This window comes from Nannospalax galili, unplaced genomic scaffold (assembly GCF_000622305.1).
Source record: "Nannospalax galili isolate Female #2095 unplaced genomic scaffold, S.galili_v1.0 scaffold127, whole genome shotgun sequence".
Classification (NCBI taxonomy): Eukaryota; Metazoa; Chordata; class Mammalia; order Rodentia; family Spalacidae; genus Nannospalax; species Nannospalax galili.
The window spans coordinates 4,489,140-4,501,202 of record NW_008360326.1 but is presented as its reverse complement, the minus strand read 5'-3'; the positions used below and the strand labels follow the sequence as shown (position 1 = coordinate 4,501,202).

At 55.2% G+C, this 12,063-nt stretch overlaps 2 protein-coding genes across 7 annotated transcripts in view; both read right to left on the bottom strand.

Moving 5' to 3' along the window:
- Nucleotides 1-214: 214 nt before the first annotated feature.
- Nucleotides 215-6,131, bottom strand: Ctdsp1 (CTD small phosphatase 1). 6 transcript variants are annotated; one of them, XM_029560015.1, is made up of 7 exons: nt 5,675-6,131; nt 4,284-4,432; nt 3,779-3,883; nt 3,590-3,646; nt 2,883-2,999; nt 2,581-2,766; nt 215-2,106 (listed from the first exon to the last, which is right to left on the bottom strand). In XM_029560015.1, the coding sequence occupies exons 1-7, from the start codon at nt 5,739-5,741 to the stop codon at nt 1,978-1,980; spliced, it is 810 nt and encodes a 269-aa protein (XP_029415875.1). In that variant the 5' UTR covers nt 5,742-6,131; the 3' UTR covers nt 215-1,977. The 6 variants fall into 6 exon arrangements, with proteins under 6 accessions (XP_029415875.1, XP_029415876.1, XP_008823931.1 ...); XM_029560016.1 differs by having other exon boundaries at nt 3,779-3,880; nt 5,675-6,127; XM_008825709.3 differs by having other exon boundaries at nt 2,883-2,975; nt 5,675-6,122.
- Nucleotides 6,132-11,340: 5,209 nt separating this feature from the next.
- Nucleotides 11,341-12,063, bottom strand: part of Slc11a1 (solute carrier family 11 member 1) — a 10,335-nt gene continuing 9,612 nt past the window's right edge. Inside the window, exons 14-15 of the mRNA XM_017796245.2 lie at nt 11,804-11,957; nt 11,341-11,679 (exon numbers count right to left, since the gene is read on the bottom strand). Coding sequence (XP_017651734.2) covers nt 11,566-11,679; nt 11,804-11,957 — 268 coding nt within the window. The 3' untranslated portion in view covers nt 11,341-11,565. The remainder of the gene's footprint in view (nt 11,680-11,803; nt 11,958-12,063) is intronic.

Sequence of the window (12,063 nt, the reverse complement as noted above, 5' to 3'; positions counted from 1 at the left end):
GGGGCACTGCCTGGAAGGCCTCGGAGGCCCCCTCTAGTCTGCCTGGCCTTCAGTCTCCCCGCCCCGCATTCCAACGACCTTGACTTCGCTGTTTTTATTGTTTATTTACTTAGCGTGCTTGTGTGGAGGTCAAAGAACTTTCAGGCATAGGTACTGGTACTCTCCTTCCACCATGTGGATTCCAGGGATTGAACTCAGATTGCCAGACTTGGTGGAAAGTTGCCTTCACCTGCTGAGCCATCTCGTTTTATTGCTAATCATTTTTGAATCAGCATCCAGGACTTAATGAAGTCTGCAAAAAGGGACTGTCTCCATTTTACAGATCAAACCACTGAGGAGGCTGAGAGGAACATTTCAGTAGTGCCCCTGGATCACAGTTCATTTCAAAGCTGCACCACTGTCACCGGATTTTCAGTACCCAGACAGCCCCTCCCTGCCAACCTCCCTCCTCCCAGAACAGTGCTGAAATAGCCACTGCAGTCACAGGGGTGGGACACTGACCCACTCAAAACCCCTTCCCCAAAAACCACAGAGGCAGATTAGGGAAGGGATCTGGCTTTCTCTTTAGTTCTCACACAGTGAGGCGCTGAAGTCACAGAGAAGGCACTTAAATGGGCAGTCATCCAATTCAGGCCAACCCCTCCCCCCACCAACTCCCTTGGTTTGTGGGTTCATTTAACCCTCAGACCCTGGGGAGAAAGCCCCAGGCCTTGACCTCCAGACTCAGCAGGTGTGGGGAGGAGCTTCAGAAACAAGTCAGAGTTGGAAGGCACAGTGTTCTGGGAGCCACCCCCAGCCAGCAGAGGAGGTTGCAGGGGTGAACTGGCACCTAAAGGGACAGCTTGGTGGGAGTCTTGGAGACCCCCCAAACTCCACAAGGCTCCACCTCCTGCAGATACCCTGAAGGCACTGGTGAAGTTTGGGGCTTAGGGATGAGGCATCAATGACAGGGTGGAGAACCCCACCCCACACCTCAGCTGGTGGGACTAGCTCACCCCTGGGCACAGAAGGTGCTCTGCTTAATGTTTTTTGAATGAATAGAGCAAAAGAGCTGGGACAGACAGAAGATAGGGCCTGTGACACCCTCAGTCCATCTTGTTCCATTCAGAAAATAGTACTTTAAAAAATGTAAAAATCCTTTCCCTCCCTCCCCCCAATTTCTGGGCCCAGGGAAGGGGTAAAGGAGGAGGGTCTACTCCCACCCTTTCCTCTCTCCTTCCCTTAAAAATCTATATACACATATACATATTTATATGGCACCACAGGGGAGTCCTGCCTATGCTCCTCAGAGCCAGGGGAAGCCAAGCCCCAGGGCTTCAGGGAGGTTAAGACAGAAGTAAGGGAGCCAGGGCTTAAGTGATATGGAGAGCAGCCATCAGCCTTGGACAAGTTAGACTGTGGGGTCCCTAAGGAAGGTCCCCTGCTCCCTTCATACATGGTAACAGATCTCCCTCTTCCTCCCATGCAGAAATTGATGGGGTACTGTCATCTCAGGAGGGAGGTAGGGAGGGAAGAGACCAACTGATTCTTCCCAGGTGAGCCTAGACCTGGAAAAGCTAACCAACGAAGGGGGCTGTATACAAGGCACTTGGTGTCTACTGTTCCCAGGCTGGGGGTCCAAGGCATGGAGAAACCCTGCCTGTATCCCCAAAACAGAACTGGGGCTAAGGGGCCCAATTTGGCAGCAGAAAATCCTGGCAGCACAGAAAGAAGACAGAAAGGGGAAGCAGCAAGAAGGCCCCTTGGGTCCCCTAAGAAGTGAGGAGGAGGTTTGAAGGCACTGACACAGGGGCCCAGGGGCTTGCTCTCCTCCATGCAGCCTGACAGGGCTGGCAGGGGAGATATGGTTTCCCTGGGGCTGTGGATATGGCACAGCCTAGGGCTTTTGTTGACAGAGTGCAGGCAGGCGCCCACAGAGTCTGCTGGGAAGAGGTATGGGCCTCAGTCAGGGGCAGGTCCTGGCCCCATGACACCTCACTAGCTCCCAGGCCTAGGATGCCTGAGCACTGAGTACACGTCGTCCACACGGCTGAGTTGCTCGAAGAAGGGTAGGAGATCATGGAGCTCTGTGTCACTCATGTTGTCAAACCACGAGGCCACTGGTACCTGGGAAGATGACAAGAAGGATGTGAAGGGGGCAGATGGCCCAGGGGGCCCATGTCCAGGCCAACCCCTAAGTACCTACTACTTGGATCACACAACTCCTGGAAACCCCTTGCCTACATTGCACATATACTTGACAGAAATGGTCAGTGAAATAGATACGAACTAGCAAAATGTTCACATATAATACTTAACCTTATTGTTTCATTTTGCTAGCATTCCAATCAGGTCTTACTCAATTCACTAACAAATTGAAACTGGAACCTTGAAAACTGCTAGATGGATGGGGACTCCAGTCAGAGGGGAGCCCTCACCATACCCATGTGGAATGAAATGATTAGCAAATCCAGGCAGCAGTGAGTAGAATATGGGAGCAGATGGAGGTTCCCAACAGTATCCCATATTGAGGCAGCCATTACAGTATATCATGTGTACTTGTCCTCCATCCCAGCCCCTCTGGGTCCTGTGTGCACTCACAGCGTTGTCTGGATGGAAGACATAAGAGGCAGGCGAGTTGTCTAGGATGAGTACCCGCCTCAGGTCTCTGCCTAGCCGGCTCAGGTCTTTTACATAGTTCCCCCGATGGAAGACACATGACTCTCGAAACAGCCGGGCCCGGAAGGCTCCCCACTTGTCCAACAGGTCAGCCACAGGGTCTGCATACTGGAGGCAAGAGGCAGGTCATCCCAGGGTGAGTAGTGGCCCTGAGCTATGTCTGGCTTGCATGGTGGAGGTGGATGGCAAGGTCTGGTTGCCCCAGACACCTGGCAAAGGCTCACCTTGGCAAGGCTGGCAGTGAACAGCACACATTCAAAGAGCTCGCCCATTCGCTGCAGGAACTCATCCACATGAGGCCGCTTCAACACATAGACCTGGGGAGTGAGCCAGTGAGGGGACTGCTGGCCCACAGGCTGGGGATGAGGAACAAGGCCTGGGCAGGAATATTGGTGGAAGCAGGGGAACCCAAGGAGACTAGTCCGGAGATCTGTGGATTCCCAAAGCCAGGGCCTGTGAGCTGTCCCAACCACCATCCTTCCCCAAAGAGAATCAGAATGAGATTTCAGTGGTCCTACCTCACCTAGTGGAATCACTAATTCCCAGTCCCTTTCCCACCTTGGTTTCAGCCAAATGCAGGAACCTGGGTCAGCCCTCTTACCCCAAGGCTGCAGGGCACCGGTCCCCGAGCCAAGTAATGGAGAACAGGCTGGACAGCACCACAACCTATCCTGAATTACTTGAACTGGGTCCCGGGCAGTAGGAGCATGAGGGCTTGGCAAGACAGGGCCAAGAGGAGCCCATTCTGCAGGCCTGGGAGTCTGTCCCTATCCCTGGGGTTCTGGGTCACCTTGGGTAAGTTTCACACTTTCTTTGGGCTTTGAGCATTCCCCATCTATCAAAGCCCCATCTGGGGCTCTCTCAGGATTGGTGGGAGGTGCCTGGGGTGTGGATTGCATGTGTCAAGCCCCCTCCTTCCCCTGCCCCTCACCTGGTGAACCACCCCATCAATCTCCACAGGGATGATGAAGTCAGCATTGTTCACTGGCTGTGAGGAGAAAAGAGAGGCTGGAGTGGTGCTGGGAGCCCCAGGGGTAGGAGTCCAGCAGAGACCTCCCTCCCTGGCCAGGGTAGGCGCCCCTCGGAGATTTTGGGTTGAGGGCTGCTGGGCAGGGCCCACCTTGAAGGAGCTGTGCACCAGTGTCTCATCCAGGTCGATGACCACGCAGATCTTGTCTGAGTCCTGGGCCTTGGCCTCGGGAAGCAGGTACTGGACTGGGGTCTGCTGTGGGGAGGGTTGGGGCTGGGTGGGCACCTCTTACAGGGGTTTCTTTCCCCTGGCTCTCTACCTGAGGACCCACCCAAACATTCTACCCCCTTCCCAGGTTTAGCTCTGCCAACTGTGGGCCACGGGTAGGATCTCTGGATCTCTCTTCCTCACCTCATTAAGTTCCCATCTACAAGGGGGATATTCAAAGGTTTGCTAGCAAGCAACAGCTATGGGCAGGTGCCAGAAGGGGTGGGGTCTTAAGAAGGGGCGTGACTTGTCGGGAGGCTTCCCCAGGTCTCAGAACATTCTAGGGTCTGCGGGTGTGTCAGAAAAATTTACCCTACAGCCCCTTCCCACAAGTCCACTCCCAGCTGGGCCCAGGTGTCCCTGCAGCTCCCTCCCAGCAATCACACACCTTCGGGATGGCGCCATTCTCCTCCACCAGCAGGGGAGCCCCACTGTGGGCAGGCAGGGCCTCCCCATCATCTCGGCAGACACAGCAGAAGAGAGAGTGGAGAATGCCCCGGTTTCGGGGCTTCTGGGAAGCTGCTGGCTTCTGATCACCTGAAACAGGAGGGCCTGGGTTAGGAACCTGCACACTGCCCTGCAGAGGTGTGCAGGTAAGAGAGCCAAGCCCTGGGTCAGTGAACTTGGCTGTCCACCCTTCAGTAAGGGAGACACACCAGGGTGACTCTGGCCCTCCATGAAATGACCCTGCCAGGGGCCCCATTCTGCTTGGCTCCGGGGCCCCTGTTGCTCCTCCACAAGGAAATCTGGTGTGGATAAGGAGGCAGGCACTTGGGGGAGAAGGCTGTCTGGAGGAGGGGGCAGAAGACTGGTGCTTTCTCTTTTTCTCTGGGTTGGTTTTAACCACCAGACCCAACCCATCTTACCTGAGCAGTCCCTGCTCAGGAAGGCCAGGGCTTGGGGCCCTGTCGTCCACTCCCACTCGCCCTCCATTCTTTCCACCCGTGGGTCCAAAGTCCTCATTCAGGCTGGGCCCTAGACCAGTGTCCCAGGGCCATCTGTCAGCCCCACCCCACCCCGCCTCAACCTCAGACCTGCATCGGGGCAGCCTTCTGATTGACAGCCACCCCACCCTTTCCTAATCACCTCTGTCCCCAACCCCCAGCGAAGCTAGGCCAGAGTAGAAGGTGGACCCCCACCCAGGCCAGCCCCCAGGGGCGCAGCGTCCGCAGACGGCGCGGCTTCCAGGGTGGGCGCACGGGCGGGTCACCGACTGGCCTGCAACCCGGGCGCCGCGTGCCCAGCTGGACGTAAGGCGCGCAACCTTGTCTTGCAAGTGCTGGCCCCTGTCTGTGCCTTCAAGGGTGTGGGCACCTCCACGCGAGATGCGCAAGTTTGGGGAAACGTGGCTGCTTGTTGGCGGGAGATCCTTCCCAGGCTCCCCAGCAGGCTGTCACTTCGGCGCCCCTTCCGGAGCCGGGACCCTACCACTGCCTAGAGGGGGCGGAGCCTCAGCGGGCCGCCCAAAGGCGGCCGCCTCACCCCCCCATCTTCCAGCCCCATTGGCGCCAAACTGGGGGGAGGGGGCGCCGTCCGGGAACCGCCAGCCCGGAGCCCCTCTCTCCGCTGAGGCCTTAGTTTCCCCACTAAAAGCAAGCGGAAGCGCTCTGCAGGCGCCAGGCCCCGCCCAGCGTCTCAGACTCCCGGAGTTCAAACTCTCCCGGTCCCAAGGCTGCGAGCTCCCGCTCCGCCGAGGCGGGCGCCTGGGGCGGTGGCAGCAGCTGCAGCGACGGGAAAGGTCCCGATCCTGTCCTCCTCCCTTCCCGCCGCGCCCCGTACCTTTGCCCCGCAGCGGGCCCCGCGCCTCCTCCTTGCTGATCTGAGTAATGACTGCCGAGCTGTCCATGGGGCCGGGCGCGCTCCGCTCCGGCCGGACTCTGGCCCGGGCGCCCGGCCTCCCCCCCGGCTCGGGCCGGAATCGGGGCGCGGGGGGGAGGGGAGGGTGGGAGGGAGGGATCCCCGCGAGCTTCAGAGGGGAGGGGAGCCAGGTTCTAAGGGGGCGGGGGAGGGAGGGGGCGCGGAGGAAACTTTGTTACAACATGGAGTTTCCTCCCCGCGAGGCGGATGCAAACATGGAACCCAGGCGCCGTTTCAAGGCTCCCCCTTAAAAGGGCAACGGCTACGGCGTGACCTGGACTCGGCCGCGGCTTTCATCACTTCTGGGGCCCGCGCGGCTCGGCGGGCGGGGAGGCGGCCCCGGGTTCCTGCCGAGAGCCAGGGGGCGTCGCCTCCTTTCCTGCGGCGCGCCGGCGGGACCCAGCCTCTGCGGCTGCGTGGCAGGGCTGGCAGCTGCGAGGTGGCGGAGCCCGGGGGCTAAGGCCCGCCCCGAGCACCGGGTCCTGGAGTGCCCGAGGGCGGCGCGGCTCCGCCTCCGCGCATTCCGAGGGTCTGACTCCGCCTCTCGGTTTGCCCATCTGGGAAATGGGATAATGCTGGTTTTCTATAAAATGGAGCTTTAAATTTTTTAAATTACATTTATTTATGTGGGGGAAAGGGGGTGTGTGCGTTATCGTGGCGCTTTCGTGGAGATCAATGGTTCTTTTCTACCATTGTGAGTCCTGGGGGGTCGAACTCAGGATTATCAGGTTTAGCAAACCCGCTCAGCCATCTCGTTGACCCCCAAATGAGTCTTTTGCCCAATGTTGTGGATGTCTAGAACCAGCAAAATTGTTCTTTGCCAGCTACAAATAGCTATGCAAATCCACCAAAAAGTGTGGATTTAAGAAAAAAGGATTTATTTCTATGTGTGTGTGTGTGTGTGTGTGTGTGTGTGTGTGTGTGTGTGTGTGTATACCTCGGAGATCAGAAGAGGGCGTTGGATCCCCTAGAGCTGGTGGTACTGGCAGTTGTGAGCAGTCTGGGTACTGGGAATCAACTCAGGTCCAATTCTCTGGCTCCAAATTATATTCTCGATCCAACTGTAACTATCAGGGTGTGAGCATTGCATTACATTCCCCGCCTACCTTTCTGACTGTCTCACCTGTCTCATGGCAAGTCCAGACCTCCTCCCCATTCCCAGCCACCTAGTGCATTTCTGCAGGGAGAAGCCAAGAGTTCGGTGCTGTTCCCTCCTCTTGGAATCGGCTTCCTCTCCCTGCCGCAGAGCCAAATCGTATCCGTTTAGAAGGAATGCCATCTTGTCCAGCAGCCTTCCCCAGTCCCCTGCCTCTAATCTGATTTTTAGAGAGGAGTTCCAGCGCTGGCTCTCTTCCAAAGTGCCCAGCGGGACGCCCGTGGAGAATGGACCCTTGGGAGTCTGGGACTGCAATTGTTTAGAAGATTCTAAACACACCTGTCTAGATCTGTGGCAAAACACCCCAGCAGTGTGTCTGTTTGCACACGTGGTCTTCTCGAAGGAAGCCTCCAGTAGTGGGCCTCGAGGGCTGCCGGTCGTTTTTCCCTGTTTACAAAGTTCTTTTCATTCGTCATTACTATTTTGTGTTCACAGTTTAAAAAATAATAACGCCCAACCTTGACAAACACGCCTCGGCACTTCATCCTTGCTCTGGCTTCCAAGGCCAGGCGTGTCCTGTTGGGTCCCAGCTCTGAGAGCTTGGGCTGTGCACGTTCAGCGGAGAGTGGGTGGGCTGGGGCCTGGCCGGGAGGACAGCCCCATCATCTGCCAGCTTGGTGCCCTGGCCCTGTGGGGAGTGTGGGAGGTTGATCCCGGACCCCTGCTTCTCCACTTGATGTAGTAGGGCCACCATCATTATGTTATAGTAGCAATAAAGGCCCATTAAAAGAAAACTCCTGGTCAAGAGACTAGATCTCCAGGAGGGAACCCCTATTACCCCTTAACAGTAACACTTCACAGTCTTCATCTTCAGTGTGTTGGAAGTCCTAGTCTAGGTCCCGTCCTTGCTGAGCTTAGGCGCACCTCGGAATGAGCCCAGGCCTTTGCACCAGAAAAAAGCCGGTCTCCCCGGGGGGTGGGGGGTGGAGGGAAGCCTTAGCTTTCTCTTGGGATGCAGGCAGGGCTGTTCCCTTAAGGCCAGAGATTGTATGAACCCCTGGCTTGGGTAGGACAATCCCCAACCCAGTCTGGCTATCCAGTAGCAGCACCAAGCACCAGGCCAGGGCTGCTGCCATGATTCCTGTTATTCCCCACCCCCTGTCCCCCAACATTCACAAACTGACCACCTAAGCTAACAACTCTCAGGATCCATCCCAACACACTGTCCCCTCCAGACCTTAGCAGCCCCTTTAAGGAAGAGAGACAGCCCAGGTGGGGAGCATCTTCCAGGAGCCCCTTAGCCTACGGTGATGGGGTACTGCTGAATTGAAAGTCAGTAGGTGAAGGTAGTTCTTTAAGTTTCTCAGGGGGATTGTGGAGGGCCAACCACATTTTGCTGGTGTCTCCCCTTCCCCAGCAGTTGGGCAGGGGGTTTTATCCTACAATATCTATGATTATTTAAATGACTTTGCATCCCAAGGAGGAACAATAGTGTGACTTCCCAGAGAGAGGCGGGGAGAAACCTACTCAGCAGGGTCTAATACGGCTGAGGACAAGTGTCTTCTCCATCCTGAACCTCAGTTTCCCACTTGGAATGGGGCTGGACCATTCCAGAAGGGCTGGCAGGACTCCCCCAGCATGCTCCTGGGAAACAACTAGGTGTCAGGTCATGCCCATCCAGGGCCTATGGAGCTTCCAGGAAAACTCTAAGGCAGGCCTCTTCCCTCAGGTTCAGTGTGATGAGCTAGGGAGCTGGTTCTACCAGCAGTCACAGAGATGGAGTTAGCACTGAGCAGAGGCCTCTCTGGCTGGAAATAATAGGCCTTAACTTGTTGCTGGACACAGGCCCATAGTAGTTCCCTTAGCTGGCCCTCATCTTTTAAATTTTTAAAAAATATATTTTATTATTTTTATCTTATACGTATGCTTGTATTGCCTGCATGTAGGTAAGTGCACCTGTGTTGTGCAACGCCTGAGGAGGAGAGAAGAGGCTGTTGGATCCCCTGGAATTGGAATTACAGGATTCGAACTTGGGTCTTCTGCAAGAACAGCCGGTGTTCTTCACTGCTGAGCCATCTCTCTAGCCCCCTCTTTTAAATTTTTTATTTTTCTTATTTTTATTTATGGGTATGTATGAGTGCCTTTGAATGAATGCCATGTGTGTGCATGTACCCACAAAAGACAGGTGAGGGCCCCTGGAATCCCCTGGAGCTAGAGTTATAGGCAATTCTGACCCTACCCATGTGGGTGCTGGAAAGCAAACTCAGATTCTCTGGAAGAGCAGCACGGGCTCTTAAACACTGAACCAACTTTATCTTCTCTGAGCACAAGTCCTAGGCTTAACTATTCATATGTTCAGTCTGCCCATCGTTCTAGGTCCCCAGTCCCGTTCCACCCCACAGCATCTGAGAACTGTGCACAAACCAGACTCCTACTCTGGCACACTCACTCTATGACTGCCCTTTTCTTATTTAGTTTCAGAATTCTGCTCCAGCTCTGACCTCACTAGGTCAGGTGTCCTTGGCCTCATCCTGAAGAGTGACTTGTCCTTGTTTATAAAGTCAGTTACCCCCTCTCTGGTGTGAGCTCCTTGACAGCTGACATTCTTTTTAATTCGGGACTTTGCCTTCCTCCCACCACCAGCATAGGGACTCGCACAAAAAGGCACCCAATTAATGCCAAGTGAATTGACCAGAGGGGAGGGCCGCAGGTAGGGGGGGAGGGGACACTTAGGAGCTGAAGAGAGATCTTTGAGATTCAGTTCACTACCGTGCCTCCTCTCTTCTATCATGGGGGTCATTTTCTCCAGGAACAAGACCCACCATAGTGTGTGTGTGTTGGCTCTGGCCCAAGCACCCTCTGGTAGCTGCCCTGGTTGCACCAGACCAGTCTATAGCCTCTCTCCTTCGGGCCCCACTCTCTTTGTTTCCCTTTTAAGAAAGAAGAAATTCTCATAAACAAGCACCCCAACCCGAGCGCCCAACCGGCCAGCCTACCCAGCTGGGTTCCAGGAAATCGGGGTTACTTTCAGGCCCCGAACCTGCCCCAGGCTCAACTCAGCGGAAAAGCTCAGGGGAGACTCTCTCCTTGCAGCTGCGCTTCGCAGCTTCCCGGCTGGGGTGCGAGGAACCGGAGCTGGAGTCGAGAGGAGGGACTTAGGGGAGCCTAGAAACCGCCTAGGGAGCGTCTGTCAAGTGCTGGCTCGGCACAGGACGAAGAGGTACCGGCCGCTAGCTGCGGAGGAAGGGGATCCCTGCCCATTAGGCTATCCCCAATCTGTACGGAGGTGGATTCTGTGCTTCTAGGTCGCTAGCCCAGAGCACCATTTGTTTCGTTTGTCCCTGAAGGGTTGATGAGGCTTAGGAGGGCGTGCAGGCGCTCGGGACCGTACCTGCCCCTAGGGGGAGCTGGGAGTCGGAGCTCAGGGAACATTAACTGGGCGGCGTGGGAGTCCTGTCTGCCTGGTCCCCTGGGGAGATGGCAAATGAACTGGGCCTCGAAGGCATGACTCTGGGGTTCCTTATGACCTGCCACCTGAAAGCAATGGAACCGCTTTTAGGTTTTCACTGCCTGCTAAATGGGTTTCAGGTGCAACAGAGAGACTGCTAGAGTAGGAGAGTATCAGATTGTGTGTGTGTGTGTGTGTGTGTGTGTGTGTGTGTGTGTGTGTGACATTTTAGATTTTCCTTGAACTCACAGCGATCCATCCTTGAACTCATGCTGGCCTTGAACTCACAGTGATCCATCTGGCTCTGCCTCTGCCTCCCAAGTGCTGGGACTAAAGGCCTGTGCCAACATGCTGGACCTTATTTTATTTTACGTGTATGAGTGAATTGGCTGCATGTAGGTTAAGTGCACCCCTGTTGTGCAATGCCAGCGGAGGACAGAAGAGGATGTCAGATCTAGGATTCCCTGGGCCAGAGTTACAGATCATTGTTAGCCACCATGTGAGTGCTGGGACCCGAACCTGGGTCTTCTACAAGGGTAGCCAATGCTCTTAACCAATGAGTCATCTCTCCATCCCCTTGTCAGGATTTTTCCCCCTTGAGACAGGGTCTAAAGTTGGCCCAGGTTGGCTTGAACTCACTATGTAGCTGAGAATGACCTTGAACTCCTTCCTTATCCTTCTGCCTCCATCTTCTAAATTCTGGGATGGATTACAGAAGTTAGCCAACAGGCCAGCTTTAAAAAATTTTGTTTTTAGCCGGGTGTGGTGGCGCACACCTTTAATCCCAGCACTCGGGAGGCAGAGGCAGGTGGATCTCTGTGAGTTCAAGGCCAGCCTGGTCTACATAGTGAGTCCAGGACGGCTGGGGCTATAGGGAGACCCTGTCTCAAAAACACGAAAAAAAAGAAAAAAATTTTTGGTTTTTTAGACAAAGTCTGGGTATGTAGTTACTAACTATCCTGGAACTCACTGCCCTCCTGCCTCAACCTCCCAAGTTCTGAAATTACAAGAATACACCAAATAAATGGTTTTTGTGTAATTTTTAGGTACCAAGGGCCAAATACTGTGTTCTCTTACATCCATGATAAGATGGGTGTAGCTACAGATGAGTACGTTGAGACTCAGAGGTGAAGCGCTTGTCTAAACTGGAAAGGGTAAGTAAAGCCTTGGTGGTAGGCCTCCCACTGTCTTGCTCTGTCTCCTTGCCTGCTGTATCCTGTGGGCCAGGGTGCCCCTTATTCCACCTTCCAGTCAGGCCCTGGGTGGGGCTTACCCAGACTGCTCCCCATCCTCTGGCTTCTCTTCTGGGAGCCCATACAGGAAGTGCTGGTGAGAGCTGTGGATCAGAAAGGCTGCTCCATGGGCAATGCAACAGGTCCAGGCCTGGGAAAGGGCTACTGTGAGTGGAGGAGAGGCCAGACCTCGGCAGAAGTCCCATATGTCTCCTTCTCCTATCCTCTGGCTCTCAACCCCTCCCTAGCCTCCCCATCCCATGCCTCCACAGTACCAGATAGACAGTGAGGCCCACATAGGCTACTGCCAGCAGAGCTACAAGGCCAAAATAGGCAGGGTGTGGGAGACTGGGCAGGTAGCTGACCACGAAGTAGAGGTTGAAGGCACAGATCAGTGTCATGATGCAGGAAGTGATGGCCTTGCTCAACCTGAGGGCAGGAGGGGCTGAATGCAGTTGAACCACCTGGATCTCTCTCTCTCTCTCTCTCTCTCTCTCTCTCTCTCTCTCTCTCTCTCTCACACACACCCAAACAC

Coding starts and splice junctions, on each gene's coding strand:
- Ctdsp1 (XM_029560015.1), bottom strand. CDS start 5,741: ATGGACAGCTCGGCAGTCATTACTCAGATCAGCAAGGAGGAGGCGCGG. Junction 3,000..3,589: donor TTGATGGGGTGGTTCACCAG/GTGAGGGGCAGG, acceptor GTGGGCCAGCAG/TCCCCTCACTGGCTCACTCC. Junction 2,767..2,882: donor TCACTGCCAGCCTTGCCAAG/GTGAGCCTTTGC, acceptor TCTTGCCTCCAG/TATGCAGACCCTGTGGCTGA.